Below are 24,841 nucleotides of genomic sequence, written 5' to 3' on the forward strand. Positions count from 1 at the left end.
AATTTAATTAATTAATTAATTAATTAAATTTGGTCATTTATGCAGTTTTTACAACACTGTTGCTATTGACAGTTGCTGTTGTGTCAAGTACCCATAGGCACGTTTTGAATCAAGGCCTGAATCTTGCCCAATCCTGTGCCAACCTCATCATCCCTCGTAGATCCTTGAGAGCATTTCTGCAGTCACCATGACAGTCCATCTGCTTGAGGGTCTTCCTCTCTTTTATTGACTCTCCACTTTTACAAGCATGATGTCCCTGTCCCAGGAAGAGCCTCTCCTAGCAACATATCCAGACTATGAGAGACAAAGCTTCGTTATCCTAGCTTCTAGACAGCACTCTGTTGCACCTTTTCCAAGACGTATATGTTTGTTTGTTCGTTTTTTTACAATCCATAAAATATTCAGTACTTTTCTTCCACACCACAACTCAAAGGCTTATATGTTTGCTTGCTTGTTTTTTGACAATTCATGAAATATTCAATACTTTTCTCCCACACCACAACTCAAAGGCTTCAATTCCTCTGCCATCCTTATTTATTGTCCACCTTACGGAAGCATAGTAAAAAATGAAATAGACTGTGGCCTGAATGAGGCACACCTTAGTGTTAAAACTGACTTTATTGCTTTGGAGAGGCCCCCCAAAATCCCTGTAACATTTATAATATTACATACTAATAATTTATACAAAATAATTTATGATATTACTTACACTCAGTTCACATAATTCATCACAGTGTCTGATTACTCCGTATTATCTTTCCCCTTCACCAACTTACTGTTTTATCACTACATACTCCTCTCTCCCTCCCTTAAAATCCAAAATTACCTCTTATCGGTGTGTAAGCCTTTTGTTAGCTTTTTTATAATGACAGTGTATATGCATTTAGGTCATGAATTTTCTTTGTTTCATGTCATGCACTTTGGACATATTTTTAGGAGAGGCAAATCCTTGGTAAGATGGACAGTCAGGAAAAGAGGAAGCTCCTTAACCAAGTGGACTGACACAATAACTGTAACCGAGCTCGAGTATATTAGGCTTTGTGAGGATGGTACAGGACAAGGGAAGGTTCAGATTTGTTGTTCGTAGGGTTGCTATGAGCCAACGTCAACTCGACAGCCCCAACAGTTGAGTAAATTTAACGATTTCTTGGATTATCCATGTTCAATGCCTCTCCTCCTCCCGCCCCCAATAGGGGCAGAGTTGAACTACTGATCTACTCCTGCTAGTAAACTCAGAATTCTAGAGAAAGCTTTAAGTAGAACAGTGGTATAAAGGGACTTGACCGCTATAGAAAAGTTTGTTGAAAAATTACAACCAAATTGTGCAAACAATAAACCCTTCTTTGGGTGGGACATCGACATTTGTTCTGTTATCTTTTAATTCCATAGAGATGAGTCCTTCCTGAATCGTTCTTTCATCCTTGAAGTCAAGTACATCACGCATAGATGGCATACTGAGGTTTCCAGTCTCCTTAAGATACTGATCCTGGAAATAGACTTCGTTCTGGCTTCTTAAATCATCTCTTATTAAATCTAAATCACTAAGCAATAGAAGAAGTTATTTGAGAGTGTCTTTTAATCAATACTAACGTCTTGAGCAGTTTAAACCTCATTGGCTCTCAGTTCCCAAACCGATATTTCTCTTATCATTACGCTTTTTCTTTCTTGATGTCATTCAAGGATGAGGCAGGAAAACACAATCTTCCTGCTCCGACAAGATACGGTTAAGACTCACAACAAAATGAATGACAGTATTTTAATGAAAACCAGGTTTTGGTTCCCATTTTGGAAAACCGAGACTCTTTATGATACAAGGTCTTTATCTGTCTAAGTCCCCACGTCAGGCTTGATGCTAGTGCCAAGCAGGAAGTTTGTGGAGATGTTTAGGGATTTCTCTGGACCTGTCAGACTTAATGGAATGAATTTTTAGTATTTCTAATAAGAGACTCCACAAGACAAGTAGTTTCTTTCTCATGAATCATAATAAAGCAACACGGCCATCACCTTTCAGAGGCAGAGTGACCTCCCAAGTCTTTTATCTTCAAGAGAAAAGATTAGATTCTCTAGTTGGTGCATAATGAGGTGAATTGTGGGTCTCTCGACATGTTAGAGCTACACTTCTGTGTGGTTTCCTTTCAGTTCTAATCACAGGGTGGTTATAATCAAGCCCTTGTTAATATGATACTTCTCCTAACTGTGAGATTATTATGATTATTTTATTCTAAGTGGCTCAGTTGAGAGGGATAAACTCATAATCGCTTGCACCATTAGACCTGAAGAAGGTTAGAAGTTATACAGTCCAACCTTCTTTAATTGATGCGTAAATTGACTCTGAATTTTGCCCACATTTAGAGTGCTAATAAATGACAGCATTATTTTATGAAAAAATTATTATAGGAATGATGGCATTAATATATGAAAAAAGTTAGGGTGTTTTTTTTTAACGTAAATTTCTCGTTTGATCCACTTGAAATCGTCCGTGACTCTTCTCTATCAAATCAACCACGCGCTGTCCTTCAGTAAACCTGTCTTGGGTTCAGAGTCTGATGATTCTCAAGTCCCCATGGCTCATTGTTGCTGGCTTCTCATTACCTCAAGTATTCGAGTAGCCGCCTAACTATTTTCCCTTCATCTATAATGTCTGCCCTTCTCAACAGGACGATGGGTATGATCCTTTGGAGACAACACGTATCTCAAACTCCACTCTTTGACATTTGGATGAGATAATCCCCTGGCATGTGTATTGCAGGATGTTAAACCTTGATGTCTACTCACAAGGTGCTGATAGCGTCTCACTCCCACTCATTACAGCGTACCATTGCTATGTGATCCTTGAGGGGCTAAATTGCCCCCAGTTAATTTTTTTCTTTTTTAACATTTCAATGGAACCATTCCACTCTCACGGTGAAAATTCTCCAGTTGATTTCTGTTTGTGTTATATATAATTAAAGCCAACCTCTCCAATTGTCCACAAGACTCGTCGACAACCTTTTTTCGGTGTGAAACCCCTCCGCGGCCTGATTGCTTCTGATTCTCACTTGTGTTTAACCTGATCCAGCCATCCCGCCCTCTCTGCAGTTCCTGATATTGGTCTGCCACTCTTTTTTTTTTTTTTATCATTTCTTTATTCATTCAAAAAATAGTTATTGAGGACATGGTTCAAATCCACCAGCTGCTCTGAGGAAAATAGATGGGCAATCTCCTTCTGTGCGATTAACCACCACCTTTGAAAACATGCACAGGGTCAGCTGTGGGTCAGTTCCTACTCAACAGTACATAACAACAACAACTATTTGCATTAGGGAGTACTGGTGACCTAGTGGTAAGAAGCTGTCTGCCACTCTTTGTCCTCCAGGCCTGAGCCCTGCTCTTCTCTCTGCTTATGGAGGTCTCCCACAGATAACTGTTTTCATTTTTCTTTTAACGGACCTTCTGCTTTACCAAGTGTAATCCTCTTCTCCAGAGACTGGTCCTTCTTCCTAATATGCCCAAAGTACGTGGGATGAAATCTCACGGTCTTCATTTCAAAGCCATGCTCTGCTTTGTTCCTTCCAGTACAGCTTATTTCACTGCTGTCTGGCTGATTCTGACTCCTGGTGCCCCACCATTGCATTTCTATAAAGCTTCACAGGAGACTGGCATCTCTCTCCCACTGAGAAGCTCAGCTCATGGGTTTGAACTTTTGGGTCAGTAGTTCTCCCAAGCCCCCATTAAATATGACCTTTTCTTAGTGATCTGAAGAACTCTCCTCAGGAAGCCAATCTGCATCATCAAGAACCAGTCCGGGTCCCACCTTGACAGAGCCTGATGAACATGCAGAGAAACTGGAAGCTAATTTACCTGTGGCCGGATGGAGAGGCATCCATGAAGCAGTACATCAGAATTTTTCTTGCAACTGCTAATTTGCATGAGATCTGCAGAATGATAACCTCAATGTCAGACTGTGTTACCTGTTGAGCTGAGAGAAATCCCATTACAATTGCTTTCATATTTTTCGGCAAAATCAAGCTGGCGTGTGGAGAGTTAGCTCTTGGAGGAGCAAAAGGATGTAGACATTTCTCCCCCTTCTCATCCCACTTTTGCGCTTATCGTTTTCTCTTCACCTTCGCCTCCTGCCAGAAGACTCTTCAGCCAGTTGCCTGGGGTGCACTCTTCTTTCCCTGTAAAACCTTCAGATCTCAGAAGCCTCCCCTGCGTTGTGGAAGGAGTCTTGTCATGTTCTCAGAAGTTCTGAAGTGGAGTCTCTGTGTGGACTTGCTAAAATTCCTGCTGGGGCCGTTGCTCTTGAACACTTCATCTTGTATTTATATTTCCCAATTTTATTCCCTGTCATGTAGAGGGGAAAGAAAAAGAACAATCAGTGTATCAAGAACAAATCGGGTTCAGCAACCTTTCTGCACGGATATTTGGTGGTGTCAGACCAGATCAGCAAACATCCTGACATCGAAATCACTTTTTGTGATTCCCTCCTGATAGCTTTCCAACAATTCATTCTTCTCTATAGATATGGGCAAACAGAAAGAGGTGGTAAAAATTCATATGCTTACATTTTTCTTCCCAAAGAAGAGATTTCATGACAAATAGGGTTGCCAGGTAAAATACAATAGGTCCAGGGACATTGGAACCTCAGATTCAAAATAAATTACTTGGGGTTTTGGTTATAAATAGGTGCTGGGCATTATTTATTTATTTAGAGACACACTAAAAGTTCTTTATTGTTTATGTGAAATAGATCTGTAACTAACGTCCCAAATTTTCACTTGCCAAATAAACCTGGCAATTCTAAAAAAGGAATTTGAACTTCACATTTTTTCATTGAAAATTATCACAGTCATCACTTCCCCTACATTGTCATTATTCTAAGTAAATTACCAGAGTAAAATATACCCGTTTTTCTCCCTGATAGGCCTTTTTTGTTTGTTTGTTTTATTGCATTTCAGAAATAAATGCCATAAAATCTGATTTTATTCTGAACTTAAAAATAGCACTTCTTTTAACACATGTTAGTCTCTAACTGGGCTCAAATAATCATGGTCTTTTTTTTAAAGGGAGCCATATATATAGAATACTCTAGCATCTAAAAAAGAAGAAAAAGACAAAAAAAAATGCTTTCACAAAATAGGCATATCATATAAGTAGACACTTCACCAGAGAAGAAATTCAGTTGGTCAACATACACATGAAGAAATGTTCAAAATCCCATCTATTGTTATTGTTGTGTATCAGCGAGTTGGAACTGATCTATAGCTGACCCCTACAGTGGGTTTCAGAGGCAATTTAATTGCACAGAGGAGATTGCTCAACTTTCTCCTGTAGAGCATGGCATTGAACCACGTAACTTGGGGATTGCAGTGCAGTTTCTTACCACTCAGCCACCAGAGCTCCCTCCCTAGGTGTTAGAGAGAAGCCATTATGGTTGTACCAGCATCTCCACATCTTTGCCAGCATTTGTTAATTACTGTCCTGTTGAACTTCGCTATTGCTGTTGGGGTGAAATGATATCTCATTGTTGTCTTGATCAAATACAACCATGATGGAAGGCAGCCTGGTGCTTACTCAAATAAGTTGGATATAGAGATAACATTTTACCCAGCTGATCTGCTATTGGGAAGATACCCTAAAGAAACAAGAGCCGTGATACAGATGTATACACATCCGTGTTTATTGCAGGATTACTCACAAGAGCAAAAAGACAGAAGCAGCCCCAGGATGGTCTTTGAAAGATAGATCACGGTCTTTAGGAGAGATCTCGTGGCCTAGTTGGTAAAGTGTTGTGCTGCCAACTCAAAGTCACATGGTTAGGATTCACCAGTTACTCTGATGGAAAAAGATGGACAATCTTCCCTGGGCAATTTACAGCCTCTGAAAACTTGATGGCAATGAGTTGAGTTTCAAAGATAGGACCAACACATATGACAACTGTACTTCCAGTCTCTTACCAATATAGAAGAGAAGCACCAATGTTGTTGCAGATGCCGCCAAGTCAACTACGATGTAGAGTGACCCTATGAGATCTGAACCTGGTCCTCTTCAGCACCTTCTTCACCATCTATGATAAACTTGGGCCTATTATTGGAGTCACTGGGCTAATCCATCCTGTCGAAGGTCTTCCTTTCTTTCTCAGACCTTCCCCCTTTCTCAGTCTCATATCTTTCTTCAAGGATTTGCCCCTCAGGGCAACATGTCCAAATATATAAGCTGCAGGTTCACCACCCTTGCCTGTAAGGAGCTTCCTGGTTGTGATTTCTCTAAGACAGGCTTGTTTGTTTGTTTTGTTTTGTTTTTTTGACAATCTGTGCCAAAATTATCAATAGTACAAAGAAACCCCAGAGGTCACTGGTTCTGATCACTTGAGTAAAAACTTTATTTCCTTGGCTAGCTAAGTTTCCTGTCTCACATTAACACGAGGTAGATAAAGTACACACACTTGGGCTATGGTAGGCTGAGCATTATGATGGTTTTGCTTGTCTAGCAGCTAATTTGGATGGAGGCTGGTCAATAGGTCAGTTGTTTAAAACTCAAAAATATAAAAATGGTTAAAAATATGTTGAAGAATTAAAATATAATTATTTAAAAAGCCAGAAAATAGGGAGCTCTGGTGGCCTGGTGGCAAGAAGCTGCACTGCAATCCCAGAGGTACATGGTTCGAATCCACCAGATGCTCTGCTGAAGAAGGAGGGGCAATCTCCTCCTGTACCGGTCAGATCTGATTTGATGGTACACACAGAAAAAAATTTAATAATTAAATAAAAAACAACACATCAGAAAATGCAGCATAGTAAAAGTGGTTTTCCTAGAACTTCATTTGGGAGACGACTAGGGCCTATCACAAGAAGTCTGACAAAAACAAAACAAAACAAAACAAAAACCAAACAACCCAAAACAAAACAAAAAAACAAGAAGTCTGACAAGTATTTATGTGAACACCCAAAATATTCCAAGGTTAATTTTAAACATTCAGTTGGTTATAGATTTGTTTAGTGGAGTAAAACCTCTTTCAGGCCACATTGATAGATGTTGGGGAGAAAATAACAATGATAATCTTTTCGAAAAACTGTTTCCCAGTATTCTACATACTTTCAGAGTAAAATATTAATATATGTTGAAAAGGCTAATTAATTATTTACTTTTCTAAATCATTCCCTCTCTTAGTCTCCTTAGAACAACCATGTATCCACAATCACAAAGATTCCCAAGTCATGCAAATCATAACAGGTAACTGTGTGAATCCAGCATGCCCATTCTCTCTATGTTTCCAGATGTATTTTAGCAACAATTGGTTCTCACACTTCTATGTCCTGAAAACTCCTTGGAGGGCATCTTAAAACACAGCTTCTGTGAGCCTCACCCCCAGAGTTGCTGTCAGATAGTTCTGAGGATGGATGCAAATCTGGAGATTTCTTGTAAATTCCTCTTATTCCTACTCTGGGGAATCATATTTTGGAAACAACTCATTTACATTTTTTTTATTCTGATAATATTGAAACCAAGTAAGGTTCACATAAAGTCAGGAGTTCTGTGAATTTATATTTTATTAGGTGTTTTACGATTTTACCAGGGCTCAAGTTCAGACTTTCAATTATGCAGGTAATTAATGTTTGGTGAATTGAAGATTATCTACATTCCAGCATCCATAGAGTTAGGGATCTCTAACAGTTTAGAATTTAGGAGTTGAGCTGCCAATCCAAAGAAACACAGTTCAAATGCAACACTTACCTCACAGGAGAAAGATGGGCAATCTCTTCCTATTTATTGCCTCTGAAACCCACTGGAGGCTCAGCTATGACTTGATTCTGATATGTTGTAAGAACATCCATAGAATTATTTTCATTTCCTTCAAAAGAAGTGTCCTAATCTCCATACAAAAGGAAGCAGGTATGGTCAGTAGTATCCTGGCTGAAGAAAAGGCAGTAGTGGCAGGGTATTCTGAATTGATTAAGCAGACTTGGCATCAGCGGAATGACCAAACATCACAGCATGAAAGATTTTGCAATTTGAAAAGAGAACAAGTTATACATACCAGGTTCTGTGGGGATTTGTATGACCTTTTCTAATCTCAAAATCTTTTCAGGAGCTTCTTTTTACTTCCATCCTACTTTTCATAAATTTCATTTGTAACTTTCATTGCCTTAACCAGAAGCTTTTACACTTTGGTCTTGGAAAGGGATTTTAGACTCTATGAGGAATTACCTTTTTTTTTTAACACTTAACAATGTTTGATAATGTAGATGAAATGTCAGGCCTTAAAAACCCATTCAAAGTTAGTCGGCCTCTGCAACTCAATGGTCTTTGACTTGAACATGAATAAGAGAGGAGAGCAAACACAAAGGAACCTAAGCTTCCAGAGGCACAGTTAATGCTTATTTGATCATTCCAGGGAGTTTCCAAAGTGTATTAAAGACCGTCTCTGCCGCTGAGACTCAGTATATATTTGAAAGATCCTTGGAAGGATCATCCATCTCTGATGCATATTTATGTACAACAAATATAAAGCCAATGAATGTTAACATTTCTCCCTGGAGTTCCCCCTAAAAAATCTGGAATAGGGAATTATGCAGCCAACCCAAAGGCAGGTGATTAGACTCCACCGGCTGCTCCTTAGGAGAAAGACAGACAATCTCCTGTCATGGGATTTATAGCCTCCAAAAAACCCACTGGAGAGTCAGCTATACGTCAGTTCTAGCTTAAAGGCACATAACAGCAGCAACTACCATGATTTTCTTATTAGAAGAACTTTTTGAAAGTTTTGCTATCACAGAGTTAGTTTACAAACTATTCATGGAGAAATTGGTGATGATCTGGCATTATTTTTTTTCCCCAAACTGGCATAGATTAGATAGATAGACAGGTAAATAGATATAGATAGACAATATAGATAGAGATAGAGATAGATAGATAGATAGATAGATAGATATAGATATAGAGATGATAGATATATATATCATCTATATCTACATATTCATATATATTTAAAACAAATAAGTCTATCTTAGAAAGATTGAAACCAAGTCTCTCCTTGGAGGCTAGGATTTTGAAGCTCCGCTTCACTTACTTTGGGCACATGACCACAAGAGCTCAGTCCTTAGAGAAGGACGTCACACTCGGAAGCATGGAGGGACAGCGCAGGAAAAGGAGACCCCAGATGAGATGGATTGATAAGTAACTAGGACAATGGGGGTTCGTGTGTCAAAATTAGTGAGACTGACTTAGGACAGGAAAGGGTTCAGAGCTGCTGTACATAGGGTCACTATAAATTGCAGATGCCTCAATGGCACATAACAACAACAACATACTATGGTAGGTTTGGAAGCAGGAGTGACTTAACCTGCCTCTGGAAACGGTATGAACTTTGATAAACATCAATAGTTGTAGAGGGGCTTCAGGCCTTTTGTTCATAGGGTCACTATGAGTCATGAGTTGTGATCAACTCGAAGGCAATCAACAACAAATTTTATATATATATATATATATATATTTTGTTGTTGCTAAGAACTATTGAGTTGGAACTGATTCATGACTGACCCTCCCATAGGTTTTCATAGGCAGTAAATCATAGTAGAAGAGATTGTCAATCTTTCTCCTGTGAAGCAGTGAAGCAGCCAAGGTATTTGAACCTAGTGCCTTTGGGTTGACAGCACAACTCTTTACCATTAGGCTACCAGAGCTTCCTCATTAAAAAATGGCTCTTAGTCTATGACTTGAAGGCACTTAACAACGACCACATAGAGAGAGCTCTGTTGGCCTAGTGGACAGATAGTTATGCTACTAAGCCCAAGGTAGGTGATTTTAATCTGCAGCCTTCAAGCCTGGTTTTAATTATTTTTGGGCAAACATTCTTCTAAGTGGTATAGCACTGGTCTGTGCATTGCATACAGAGGTAACTCACGGTTGCTGTGATGTTAAACACTGTGACACTGATGTGTCAAATGTGATAATGGTCACCCATGATGGACAGTGTTTGGTGGAGCTTCCTGATTAAAACAAGCTTGGAAGCAGGAGTGGCATCCACTTTTGAAATGGCTTGCCTCTGGGAACTCTATGACCATGGAGGAATGACCAAATTTATACAAGTGTTCAGGTCTTTCGCTCATAGAGTTGCTATGAGTCATCTACGACTCATAACTTAACAACAACATTAGTTAAATGCATGTATGGGCCTATGCCTAAACCCTAGCCAAAGAAGACTTTAAGCTCTTACCAAGTTAACATTTTGAGAAGAAAGAAGGTGGAGATTGATCTGCTTTCTGACCCAGTTGTGAAAATGTCTTAGTAGATGTAATGTTGATACTCTAAAAGCAGTTTCTGTATAAGATAGTCTCAATATCTTGTAGCAAGGCCAAGTGGAGTAATGCATTTATACATAACAAACTACAAACAAACAAAAAGAAATAGACCAAAGTTCAGTCAAACTCATTGCTGTCAAGTTGAAACTGGCTCATAGTTGGACCCTCTGGTGGGTTTTGGAGATTATAAAGCTCAGGGAAGAGACTGACTCTCTTTCTCCAGGCTGATGGATTCAAACTGCCAGGAAGGTGCTACATTCGAATTAACAGTGCAACACCCTACAGACGAGGTCACCAGAACTCCTTCCTGAGTGGACATTAAATACTTGTTAAAGGTGTGTTGCCATTTACACAAGATAACATTTGCTTAAAAGGGACTGAAATTTTTTAAGGGAAACGTCAGAAGCATCGCTACTGTTTCTCAGTGGACTTTATATATTTGGTCTTTCTCTCCAAAGAGCAGCAGTAATGGTTCAGTGGGAGAATTCTTTCCTTCCCTGTGCAGGCCTTGGCCTTGGTATTTGGCCAGTGAGTCTCATGCACAACCTCAATCTATCACAAGATACTTGCACCAGCAGAGGCTCCTGGGTTTCTCAGTGCTACTTGCAGACTAACGTGGCTAGAAAGAAAGACCTGGCTAACTACTTCTGGGAATCAGGCAAGGAATGCTATGGGTTATAATGGGTCCAACCCTTTGTCTGAATTCTACATGGGTCCAAGAGCTGACTAGTCAAGCTAACAACAATCTTTTCTACACCCTATGTAACACATAAAAGCTGCTTCAATCAGTGAGGTACCTTTTCCCAGAGCCATATATTAAAAATCTAATTGTTCTAAGGAGTAAAAAAATGCTCAATTTGCCAGTGAACTGCAAGGGTAATTGTATTTTTTTTTTAAAAAGTTAATCTTTATTTAACTTTCCTAAATTATGTACTCACAGCTCTGAAAACTGTCAAACCTCCCAGTTTCAGATTAAGTGCATTATTTTCTTGTGATAATGGGCACATATGCTCATTAACATGCTGTCATAAACAGCTGTGGTAAATGTATTACGTGTTCTCTGATATAAATAAGGTGTGCGCCAGGAGGTTGCTGCTCAAAATACAGGCCTCTGGAAGAACAAAAAAGCAATAAATGGTTTTTAATACAGTCACTTGGCCTTGGTATTCTAAATTTATTTCAAGCTTATTAATGAGACTTTGATGAAAATTGTGGGCTTTGCTGTAGTGGAATAGCTTGACAGTCAAGGACACTCAAATGTCTTCTGTCTTCCTCGGACTTGGTGGAGATTGAGCTTTGTAATCATCAGCTTGTGTTTCCTTCCTGACAAAGAGGGCAGCATGTGGACTTGGGGAGGAATTGGAAGCAATTCCATTCTGTGTTTAAACTTTGAGTATGCTCTCCTTGACGATCGCCATTACCTGGTTACCATTAATTGGTTACAGGGCTGGAAGTTTCCAAAGAGGATGTTGAATTAGGAGATTGTCTAGTTCACCTCCTGATTTTACAAATGAGGGAATTTAGGTTGTGAGGATTTAAGAGATTGAGACACCACCATGAGCTAAATTTCTCACTCCCGATGTGATCAGTTTTTCTTTCAGAAGAATGGACAATAATTTATTACCCCTACAAAAAGATTCTATATGAAGGAGGAGTTGATTTGACAATGGGGGCTCAGGCTAGGGTCATCTGAGATCTACACCACTATCAGTAATAGCGTAGACTTAAATTCTTACTATTCTTTATTTCAATTGATATTAGTTGGTACACAGTTCCTGATACTTTCCTGGGCTGAGTGGTGGGATGAAGGACAAGAGACTTACTCTGAAGAAATGAAATGAATGTGTAACAACAATGGATGCCATTCAAGCAAAAGCTCTATAGAAGGAGCAAAGCAGCACCTTGCAGATAAAACATTTAGAAACACTGGGTGCACAGGAGCACTACAGCTTTTATCAAGGAACGATGAGAGGCTGGTCAATTTTATCATCCTGGGAAATGGGTACACAGAGCCATGGAGAATTCTCTCCATAGGAAGTAGTGTGAACAATTACTTGTAGGAATATTATATGTGGTTTAACTATCTGCCTTTTGAATGATAAGAAACTCATAATTCCTTGTGGGAATATTTTTTGTAGTTTAACTGTCTGCCTTTTGAATGATAAGATACTCTTGTAAAGTTTTCATAAAGTACAACTTTTTTGTTTTAACAGAAAAAGTAGGAAATCTAGTGAACCTGGATTTTGTTATACTGAGCAGAGTGAATGCTATCCATAGGATAGAGAGGCATTTTTGAGTAAATTCAATGCTATTTCAAAATAACAAGGGTTGGGAGGAGGAAATCTATCTCTGGTGCATTTTCACATTATGTAGACCAGGAGAAAATGGGATTAAGTGGCTACAAGAAAATTTTGTTAGACTCTGAGAATTATTAAATATTGAAAGAAGAGACCAGGGGCTCTGGTAGAATCGTTAGTCTCAGAGATAGTTAAAAATGGAATTGAAAGGAATTTTATTTGAATGATTTAGGTTTACACCTGTCTGAACAAATGGTGGACCTATAAGCTCCTGAGACCTCTACAAATTCCTTGATCCAACAACCATGACTTCTGTCAAATACTGTACTGATAACTCTGAAAAGCATATCTCTCCTCTAATTAATCTTTGATCCATCCCTTCAGAATTATTTCTATATTTCTTCCTCTTTTTAGCAAAGATAGAGGGTCAGTGAATGACAGGAAGGTTCTCAATGTGACTGATTCAGGCTTTAGCATGAAGGCGGGCAAATAGAGGGCAAAGTTCTGATCTGCTGTTCACAAGGTAATTTTAAGTTGTAACAACCATAAGCTCATGACTTTATGTTCACTTATGTTTATGGAAAAATAATCGACGCCTTTGAGCTGTGGTGCTGGAGAAGAGTACTGAATGTACCATGGACTGCCAAGAAAACAAATACATTCATCCTAGAGAGGGTTAAACCAGGCTGCTCCTTGGAGGCAAGGATTATGAGGCTTCACCTGACATACTTTGGACATGTTGTAAGGAGAGACAGGTCCTTGGAGAGGGACATCATGCTGGGCAGAGTGGAGGGACAGCGCAGGAGGGGAAGACCCTCTATGAGGTGGATTGATTCAGTGACTGGGGTAATCGGGATGGGTGTGTCAGAGGCAATGAGATTGGCACAGGATCGAGCAGGGTTTAGGGCTGTTGTACATAGGGTTGCTATGAGTCGCAAATGACTCGACGGCACGTAACAACAGCAACAACAACATGATATTCACTTAGGGTTCCAAATCCATGAGCGATATGTGGATTAAGACCCTTCATGGATTTGTGGTTTTAGGTAGTTATTTTTTGGACTTGATGCTCTAAATGTGATTTCTTACCAAGTTTAAAATCCACCTGAGCTTGATTCTAAGTAACTTCGACTACACTGTTCAGTGTTAGTTCTTTGTTCTTACCTTTTACATGATGCCTTGTCGTTGTGTATCATCAAGCTGTAAGTTACTCATAGCTGGCCCTCCAGCAGGTTTTCAGAGGCAGTAAATGACATGGGAGGAGAGTGCCTGTTTTCCTATCACAAAGCAGCTAGTGGATTAGAATCATGTACTTTTGGGTTGGAAGTGCGATTCTTACTAGTTAGCCACTACAGCTCCATTAAGGTGCCTTAACAAATTGGCTTGTTATTTTTTTTTTAAGACAAAATAAACTGAATCGATGCTTTAGTTAGAGCAAAGAGCCGCCATGGTAAAATGGTTAAGTGTTTGGCTGCTAAGATCAATGAATGGGACCCAGCATCCATTCCATCAGAGAAATGGCCTGGGTTATCCGCTCTCATGCAGATTACAGTCTAGGAGAACCTATTGGGTAGTTCTGTTCTGCACCACAGAGTCACAGAAATCAAATCCATTGTAGACAACAACAACAGCAGGATAGTCAGAACAGAAGAGACAGGAATAAACTTCCACAATTGCAATCTCCAAGGCACACAGTTCAAATTCAGCTGGTGCTCTGTGGAAGAAGGCTGGCAATCTCCTCTTGTGCAGTTTATTGCCTCTAAAAACCCAGTGGAGGGTCACAATGGGTCAGTTCCTATTTGACCATGCACAACAACAACAACAACAACAAAACTAGTTTTATTTAAGATACTAATTTGTTTTTCTGTTTATATCTCAAATACTGCTTGATACGTGATGAAAAGCATGCATGAACTTGTATGAATTTGTTATTTTGAGATAAATATTTTTGTCACTGTTGTTTTTATTGATTGTAGCCACTTCAGCTGGGCTCCTCCCTCCTCCTTTAATATAATAGTTTTGATATTAATTTTCATTTATTTTGGGATATTTTTCTAAAGCTCTCATCGCAACTGAAAAGTTTCATAAAGAAAATTAAAATTCAAGCCTCATAACTGTTTGAACACATGAATTCAAAGCCTGCACTTTTTTTTGTTCTAGGTTTCCAGATTAAAGCTTTCACCTCACTGCGCTTCCTGGTGGAGCCTGCCGATGCCGTCACTATGCGGGGAGGGAATGTCCTCCTTAACTGCTCTGCAGAGTCTGACCAAGGAGTCCCAGTCATTAAGTGGAAGAAAGATGGCATCCACCTAGCCTTGGGGATGGACGAAAGGAAGCAGCAACTTCCAAATGGATCTCTGTTGATACAGAACATCCTTCACTCCAGGCATCACAAGCCAGATGAAGGGCTTTACCAGTGCGAAGCGTCTTTGGGGGAGTCTGGCTCCATCATCAGCCGGGCAGCAAAAGTTTCAGTAGCAGGTAGGATGCTTCTTCCCCCTCCTCCTCTGGCTCCTTCGGGCTTCTTCATGGAATAAGAGAATATTTTTTATAAATGTTGGCTTTGGTGGGGTTTTTTTGACAGATCTTTGCTCACCATTTAGTTATTTTTATTGGTTCGTTTACAAAGATAGTAGGTATTTCACACTATTCTTCATTCACATTATGTTTCTTACAATCTTTCTCATACATTGTTTTATAAAATTAATCACTACTGAACCTTGCCCATAATTACCCTGTCTTTTTGCCCAGATCCTTCCTGTTTCTATCCCTACCTCCTTCTACCCATAAAAAAAAAAATGAAAGAAAGAAAGAAAGAAAGAGAAAGAAAGAAAGAAAGAAAGAAAGAAAGAAAGAAAGAAAGAAAGAAAAATTTGTTGAGACTCTACAGAGCAAAACAGACTCCAGTTCAACCACTTCTGCCTAAATGGACAATTCAGTCACTTTAGGTTCTTCAAATTGGACTACTGCTGTCACTGTTCACTTCTGAGTTCTTCCTTTCTTGTTACCATAAATTACTCTACCCTAAGATTCCTGTATAATCCTTCCAGCTACTCTCTTAAGAGTGCAATGCTTAAGGTATACTTTTTCTTAAAAAAAAACCCAAAACCCAACAAACCCAGACCACAACAACCCACAAAGCTACTTAGCTAAATTAGTATTTAGGGGGTTTGTTGGTTTTTTGTTTTGTTTTTTAGTTTTCTCATCTGATTTTCAAAATCACATCTTTTTAATCTTTTTTTAATTTTTATTTTATAGTGGTTTGCTTACAAAGTTTATATCCATTGTGTTTCACACTCTCCTTCATTTACATTATGTTTCATACACTCATTCCCATTCATTACATTTTTCTAAAACTAAACAACATTGAACTATGCCCACCAGTGCCCTGTGTTTCCAGATCTCTACTGGGTCTTTTCCATTTCCTCACCCACCCCTTCCTTCACTCATCAAATTGTGTGACCCTATGATTTCCCCCCAAACTCACCCATTCTGGCCTCCCCAGTGGTCCTCATCCACATTTTACTAGTTATCTTTCTATTTCTACAATAATGGTCTTGTCCTAATGGGACAGAGTTAGTTCACTCAGCATAGTCCTCTCTATTCCCTCACAAGTTAAGAAATAATTATTGAAATTATTGCTCCTGAGTGCTGTATAGTATTCCATTATGTGGATATACCACAATTTCTCAATCCATTCAGTTGTGGTTGGACATTTGGACTCTTTCCATGTTCTTGTGATGGTGAATAATGCTGATATGAACATTTGGTGTACAAATCTCCATTTGTGTCTCAGTTCTAATTTTCTCGAGGTTGTGTAGTTTTAAGAAGACATCAAGGACTATTTTTAGTTTAAGGTTCAAAGATCGTCTCAAAGCAACAGTTTCAGGGGATTCATTCTGCCTGGCTATTTTATTCTCTGACAAACTATTTTAAATGGAATTTTCCCCAATTTTCATTTCAGAGTTCTCATTGCTGATGTGTAGATAGATAGATGAGTTTTGTTTTGTGAGCTTTACCCCATTGCTTGATTAAATATTTCTATTAGCTCAACATATTTTCATGAAGCCACTGGGATTTTCCATACGTGAGGTCAATAACTTCAGTTCTTTGTTTCCAATTTCTGTACTTTTTTTGACTTATTGTTCTCCTTATACAATATTAAATGGTAATCGGAGAAGACAACCTTGTCTTGTTCTTCATTTCAAGGCAAAAACTCTCAGTCTATCTCCATTAAATGTAATTTTGGCTGTTGAAAGCTTTCAGATCAAAGCTAAGAACCATGCTGAGGTAGAGGTAGAATTCTTTTCAAAATTTATTGTGTACCAGGCTATTCAGCAAGGAGAGTAACACTGGAGGTTGGGCTTAGAGAATTTATATGGGGCTTTAGCAAGTGTGTTTTAGGGGGTTGTGAGACGAGTTGACGTTGCAGTGTCTCATTGGTGCATAACGTTTCTGGTCTTGTAAAAAGATCCTAACATAGGATTTTCTGAGTTCTGGTTTCAGAAAAATGTCTTGTCATAGGATTTTCTGATTTCTGATTTTGCAAAATATCCTAACATGGGATTTTTTAGTGCAGCTCCAACCTTCATTTTGATATTTAGCCTAACAGCTGTTTGGTTCTCATCTATGGAAAGAATGATACTGAGGAATTTCCCTTCTCCCACTTGCATTCTACTTTAGGGTTTTCATCAGAAAAAGGTGTTGGATTTTATCAAATGCTTTTTCTACAACCATAAGGAGGATCATGTGGTTCGTTCTTTCCTTCCTTCTATTGATGTGGGGAGATTCAGTGATGCTGTCATTTAGACATTCATCTGCTCATGCAGGGGTCCTTACTATCTTGCAGGAGAAAGATGAGAGAGTCTGATTCAGTAAAGATTTGCGGCCTTGACAATCTTCTTAGGGAGTTAGTTCTACTCTGTGCCACAGGATCACTTTAAGCTGGGTTCAACTTTATAACAATAGCTTTTTGTATTAATGTTATGTGTTACATTGCCTCAAAGAAAGTCATTTTTGCATTTTTAAAGGGATGAACAAGCAGAACTAACAAAGTCCATATTTATTCCCTCCTGGCTGTAATTTTACTTCTTAAAAATAGCTTTGAAAAAATGTAAGGATTTTGTTAATCAGTATCACATTATTGGTTTGTTTGTTGTTGGGTTTTTTTTACAAAAAACAAAACCCAGTGTAAATCCATGCTTCTGTTTTAGGTGTTTAGGAGCTTTCCATTAATAGAAGATTTTGATGTAATAATTTCAGTAAATACTAGAGGAATAGCATCTTAGTTAATTCAATTTCCAGTTCTCTGCAGGTTTAATTGTAATGGTAAGATGATGATGGTAATGAGTTACCCTTTAGCAAGAATAACTGGGGTAAAAAAAAAAAAAAGAATAACTGGGGTACAAAAAATGACAAACATAGTTCTATAAGATTCAGTACTGTTTAAACAGGATTTATCACTTCAAAATATTCAGCTAGAACAACAACAACAACAACAACAACAAAAAACCCAACCACCCAAAACCCTCCTTGTCTCAGCACTTCGTTGTTGAATCAACATGTCACCAAGCATCAAAATACGTGTACGCTGGTGACATTTTCTATTTCTCATTTGGAGATGTATAATTTCAAGAAAATGTACTTCTCTGAAGGTAAATAACAACAACAACAACAACAATAATAATAATACCTGTTGTGAAGTTGAGAAATGGTAAGCACAAAAACTCATTTTCAGCAACATTGGTGATTAGAGCCACACAGCCAGATATTTGTTGTTGATTGCCTTCAAGTCGAGCACGACTCATAGTGACCCTATGAACAAAAGGCCTGAAGCCCTTCTACAACTATGGACATCTATCAAAGTTCAGAGAGTTTCCAGAGGCACAGGGTGGGTCCAAAGACATGTGGCAAAGGTGGGTAGCAACATTGAATCTATCAGTTGTTTGCTAATTGAGTGAATGTCTTTCATCTGCTCTTTTTGTAAAATGCTTGTCTGATAGATACTATTATATATTTTTTTTAAAAAAAAGACACACTAGGAAGAAGGATTGGCCATCCACTTCGGAAATAACAGGCTTTGGAAAACCCTATTTACAATAGAGCACACTTAGACTAGCAGACATGGCAAGTGAGGGAGTGGCTAGGAAGTTAAAATCTGAAGAAGGTGATTTTGTCAGGTGGAGGATTGAAGTCTCCTAGATCCACAATCAATTCACCATCCAACCCCTACTATGCCATCCTTTGGTGGTTTCCTTCTTTTCCCCACTAGAACTGCTCTTTCATTTTCATTTAAATTAGATCTTGCCTAAGGTATATATTTATATATATATATAATTCCTTGGTGAGAAGGATACTTATCCTGAGCTAGAGTGACCAATCAAACTGGTTTACCCTGGGCTTAACATCTTTGTTCTCAAAAAAGAAGCCAAACAAAACAAAACAACAAAGAAACCATCAGTCCCAGGAGGTCATGACTTTGGTCAGTGCACCTGAAATTAACTCGGCCACTTCTGCCATGGCAGGTTACAGTGAGGACACAAACAACCCCTTTCCTCAGGAGACAAGCGAGTTGGGATCCTGGTCATGGAAAGACATGGGGGAAAACACATCTGGGACCTTTGACTGATGGGTGTCTGAGATTTGATAGATGAGAAAAAAGTCTGGAGAAGACTAAAAGTCAATGTTAATTATGACTGAAAAGAACACGTGCTGTGGGTTAGACCAGAGCTGCTTTCCCAGAATTCCTCAAATGTGTAAAGTAGAAGGGGTGCAATTGCATTTTCTCTCATTTGAGAATCTCTCCTCTAAGATCCCATCCATCAGTCATTACAATACCAGGGAAAGTCAGCTACATAATAAAGTAGCATTTTGATACCTATTCTAAAAGGCAGATGCATATGCTCCCTTACAAAAGAAAAAATTTCAAAAAAATGGCCTGATAGGTTGCTGTTTTCAGGTTTCCTGAAATCTACATTCACTTTTACGTGTTCTCTATTTCAATGGGGAGATGAAGAATGAGCCCTTCCCTGTGAGATATTAAAATAAAGTGGCTTTGACTTTAGTATTCCGTACAAGGAAGGACTCTGAGATTCAGTCACTGAGTTACAATCTAATATTAGATTGTATCATTTCAAGGTAATAAGGCTGTTCACAGCATTTTAAACACTTACCATGCTGGTTGGCAACACAGCATACATCAATGTTATGTCTGCTGAGGTTAGGATTGCCAAACCACTGGGATGCACAAGGGGCATATATCTTCCTCGTAATAAAGACCATAGACCTGATTTAATCTCATTTTTAAAGTATTAGCAGTCAATAAACCAGTCACCACTAAAAGGGAACCATCAGCTTTGCTTGGGGGTGGGGGCAGAGGATAAAAAAAGCCTTCAAACGTGGTGTAGAGTTCATTTACTATCATGCCCCAATTCCATTTTTACTTTCTCTGCGTGTTTCTGGATAAAAAAAAAAAAATGTGACGAATGAAATCTGTCTTTAATCAATCAGCACGTTTTATGCAACAATCTTGTAGTGCACCGTTCATCTCATTTCCCAGATACCTCTCAAGGAACCTGCAACCCTGCATGCCCTCGTGGCTGGGGAAGGCAGGAGTCAGAAAGAGAAACTAAGGGTTATTATCCTATCTTCTTAAGAATCACTATTTAACAGGCCATGAGTCTTTCTGATAATTGGGAGTTCCATTAAAAAAGAATGTCTGGGCTAAGTCTCCATCTGAAATCAACTTGGCCAGTAGAGTCTTAAAACTAGGAATTGTTCTCATCTCCAAGGACTCTAATCTAAAGCTGCAGTGTGTTCTTGCTTCCTGTGAATCTTTTCTCTTGTTTCCGAGCAGCTGAAGGAGGAAAGGAGAACTCCCACTGTCCTCCCTTCTCTGTACTGCGCACAGCCCACCATGGTGTGTAGTTATTCAGTCAAAATGATTGCTGTGGAGTCAGAACTGACTCATAACCGACACTCTAGCTGGTCCCACAACTACCAATTTGACCTGCGCAGACTGCCCACCTTTTGTGAAGCTGCTGGTAAATTTAAATCTCTAGAGAGGTGTGGTCTTGGGGTTAGCAGCTTGACTGTGGGCTTGGCCACCAGGGCTTCTTTGTGTTCAGTAAATACTTAATGTACAAATAAAAACCTCACACTGTATGCTATTTATTGAGGATATTCATCAATCCATCTTGTCATTATTTTCATATAGCCACTGGATCTCTTCTTCCTTCCTTTTTTTTCTTTTTAAAGATTTGTACAGATTAGTTAACTTTATGTACGTAAATGAATGTGCTATTGTGGTTAGATGCCATTGAGTTGAGTACAGCTCATAGCGACCCTATGAAGAGCAGACCTGAATCCTGCCCTCTCCTGTACCATCCTCATCATCTCTTGCACATTAGACCCCATTGCTGAAGTCATCATGTCAATCCATCTTCTTGGGAATCTTCCTCTCCTCTGACTGTTCCCCTTTCTAACCATGGATATACTTAATGGAATGGGTTGAAAATGACCATAACTCTACAATAAACCAAACCAGTATGTGCTGCCAAGTCACCTGCAACTCATAGCGACCCTATGAACAATAACTCTGAACCTTGTCCTATCATTAGCCAACCTCACTCTCTCCAACTCATCTACCCCAATTTCTTCAAACTGTGTCAATCCATCTCATCTAGGGTCAGTCTTTCTCCCCTGCACTGTTTCTCCACCTTTCAAGCATGATGTCCTTCTCTAGCGACTAGTCCCTCCTGACCCCATTTCACAAAATAAGTGAGATGGAGCTTCAAAATCTATGCCTCCAAGGAGAAGCTTGGTTTTACTCTCTTCAGGACAGACCAGTTTGTTCTCTTAACAGTCCATGGCTCAAAACTGTTCTCTAGCATCACAACAGAAAGACATCAATTCTTCTTCTGTCTTTTTTATTCATTGTCCAGCTCTCTGATATGTAGAAGGTAATTCTGAAAACCATTGGCTGTATCAGGGGCACCATAGTGTGTAACATATTGGACTAGTAACTGAAAGGTGGACAGTTTGGATCCATTAGTCAGTCTCTGGGGGAGCACAAGTGGCCTACAAAGTAGGGAGTTTTGTTGTCAATCCAAGTCACTGCAAGGTATAAAGATGGACATTCTCCTCCTGTGTGATTTACAGCATCTGAAAACTCTCTGGAGGGTCAGGTATGAGTAGGTTCTGACTTGACGACAGTGAAATCAATTTTGAGCTTTGCTGTTTGAGAAAGATGGGCAGTTTCTTGCTCTAACAATTCGCAGCCTAGGAAACCTAATGTTGTTGCTGTGTACCTGCACTGTTGAGTCCTAGCTGATCCTTCAGCGGGTTCCAGAGATGGAGTTAATTTAATGGGAGGAGATTGCCCATCTTTCTTCCCTGGAGCAGCTGGTGGAGTCTAACCAATTCCTCCGAATTGGCAGTGCAACTCCTTCCTTCCAAGTCACCAGAACTCTCTAGAAAAGCTACTAGAAGGTCACTGTGAGTCATCATGGCTTGATGGCAGCAAGTGAGTTCATGTTTATTGTTTTACCTTTTCTCTCTGACTAGCTGTTGACTCTTTCGTAAAGCCCTGCTCTTCAGATCTATTTCCCTGTTACTTTCTGGGCATTTCAGTCTTGAATGTTAAAACCACAGGCTTACTTTTGTGTAGCACATTGCAATGCTTATTTATATGCATTGCCTCATAATCCTCAGAAAAAAAGTCCTGCAATATAGGTACCAAATTTGACAGATAAAGAATAGTCTAAATCAAGCTAAGCTGTTTCCTGTAGAACATCAAGTAGAGACTTTGGAAATTTCTAAACACATACTTACTGCCTTCAGGAATAACAGATAAAATACTTACTTCCTTTGGGAATAACAGTGGTTTTTTTTTTTTTTTTTTAAAATCATTCCCTAAGGGAATAACAGTGAAAACCTTTTTCCTTTAGGAAATGATAAATGTAAACTTACTACCTCAGGAAATAAATGTGTGGCCAGAGTTAGATCTGTGATCCAGTTTGTGCTCACGAATCAGGAAAATGACTTCACCTGTAAGGACTATATTGTCGTTTTTGTTGTTAAGTGCCGTGGAGTTGACTTTGACTCATTGCAACCGCATGAATGGTGGTGATGTTGTTATGTGCTGTCAAGAGGCCTTATGCATAATGGCTCTGAAGCCTGCCCTGTCCTGAGCCAGTCTCACTGACTCTGATAATATCTAACCCCATTGGCCCAGTTACTGTATCAATCCATCTCATCTGAGGATCTCCTCTCCTTCACTGTCCCTCCACCCTTCTGAACATGATGTCCTTCTCCAAGGATTGGTCCCTGCTGGACACATGCCCAGAGTATGTGAGATGGAGCTTCAAAATCCTAGCCTTCAAGAAGAAACTTGGTTACACTCTCTCCAAGTCAGACCTGTTTGTTTTCTTGACAGTCAATGGTAAGACTCTTCTCTAGCACCACAACTCGAAGGCATCACTTCTTCTATCATTCTTAGTCATTGTCCAGCTCTCTGATGCATAGCAAGTAATTGTGAAGACCATGGACTGGATCAGGCACACTTTAGTCTCTAGAATAAGATCGTTGCTTCTCAGTACCCTGACAGCAGATTTTCCCAATTCATCTTTTGATTTTCTGACTGTTGGTGCCAAAAGTGTTGATGGTGGAGTGGAGCGAGCTGTAACTGTTAACAACTTCAATCTCTTCTCCATCAATCATGGTGTTGCCAATTGGCCCAGTGGTGAGAATTTTTGTCTTCTTGATGTTGAGCTTCAATCAATATTGATGACTACAATACACACCACCACCACCAACAACCCTATGAATAACAGATCTGAATCTTGCCCTAGGTTGTGCCATCTTCATAATCTCTGATATGCTCTAATTCACTATTAACGGTCACTGTGTCAATTAATCTTGTTAGAATTCTTTCTTTCTCTAACAGTCCTCCTTTTCCAGAATTATGTCTTTTTCCAAGGACTGACCTTTCTTGGCAACATGCTCAAAGACTGTGAGGTGATGTTTCAGCATCCTTGCCTAAACAGCACCTGGGTTGTACTTCTTCCACGACCTCTTGTTCTTTTGGGGTCCATGGTTTATTCAGTGCTCATCTCTAACACTAAGAGACATTAGGAACGGTTTCCCCTTCATTCACTCATTCATGTCTATCAATGAGCTCGCTCATAGCTCCCACGTCATAACCATCTCGGAGCACGTGGAGATGACTCATATGTCTTCTTGGAGCCACTGGTGGATTCGAACCATCAGAGGGGCTCCGCTTTCCGGTTAGCAGCATGACCCCCTATGGCCTAGACTCCCAGAGCAACGGAGTGCTCTAAAATAGAAAAGGAAATGAAAATATCCTCAAAGAATGTTCATTTTATTTACCCATTTTATCTCTTGAAAATATAAGATCCCCAGGGGAAAATACAATGCTCTGGATATTTTCTTTTAAGATAAAAGCATCTTGTCCTGGCTTTGCAGTAAAGGTGATACACAATAAATCTTACCTGGAAAATAGAATACATGTAATTTGAAAACTCAAATTATAAATAGCCTTTCTAGGATCAAGTTTCAGTTACCATTATTATTTTTTTTCTTTTTTTCTTTTTCTTTTTTTTTTACAGAGGTTTTGGATTTCCATTCATTCATTGCCGCAATTTTCTCCCTGCCCACCCCTCCCCACCAGCTCGCTCCCCCCGAAAAAAAAAAGAAAAAAATTCCTTCATTAGTATACAATTCCCACGTCCCTTCCCCCCACCTCCCACCCCGAGTACACTTCTCTATGCAACCTTAATTCTGGATTCCTGTGCTAACCATAATAACCATTATTTTTAAATGTACATATTTATAAATGGTTTTATAATTCAAGCCGAGTTTGCCCCCCCTTTTTTTTCTTTTTCCTTTTTTTCCTGTGTTTCTTGAAAATCAAGAAAATGAAAGACCAACTAAATTGTATTTACTTGAGTTGTTATTTCATTCAGGGGCATATTTTTTTTTCTCTTCCCTGCTACAATAGATGTTTCAAGATGCAAATTGTCGCACTCTGCTTTTAAATAACACAGGCATTATAATTAAAATCCCCCTGTGCAAAAAAAAAAAAAATTAATTAGTTACTTGATGAGTTGTTTCAATGAATTCCTTTCTAGAATGCCTCCCGTTTAAATGAGTTATGAAATAATTAGTGAAAGCATATTATGGGGCGAGAAACTGCAATAGCTTCAGCAGAATGGGGCATTTTGTAAAATGATAACCTGACCT

At 39.2% G+C, this 24,841-nt stretch overlaps 1 protein-coding gene across 1 annotated transcript in view; it reads left to right on the forward strand.

The window, feature by feature from the left end:
• Positions 1–24,841, forward strand: part of DCC (deleted in colorectal carcinoma) — a 1,276,184-nt gene that overhangs the window by 425,766 nt on the left and 825,577 nt on the right. The window contains exon 2 of the mRNA XM_006891717.1: positions 14,741–15,061. Within this exon, the coding sequence (XP_006891779.1) occupies positions 14,741–15,061 (321 nt within the window). The remainder of the gene's footprint in view (positions 1–14,740; positions 15,062–24,841) is intronic.

Source organism: Elephantulus edwardii, unplaced genomic scaffold (genome assembly GCF_000299155.1).
Source record: "Elephantulus edwardii isolate Elephantulus edwardi_28Jun2011 unplaced genomic scaffold, EleEdw1.0 scaffold00103, whole genome shotgun sequence".
Taxonomy (NCBI): domain Eukaryota; kingdom Metazoa; phylum Chordata; class Mammalia; order Macroscelidea; family Macroscelididae; genus Elephantulus; species Elephantulus edwardii.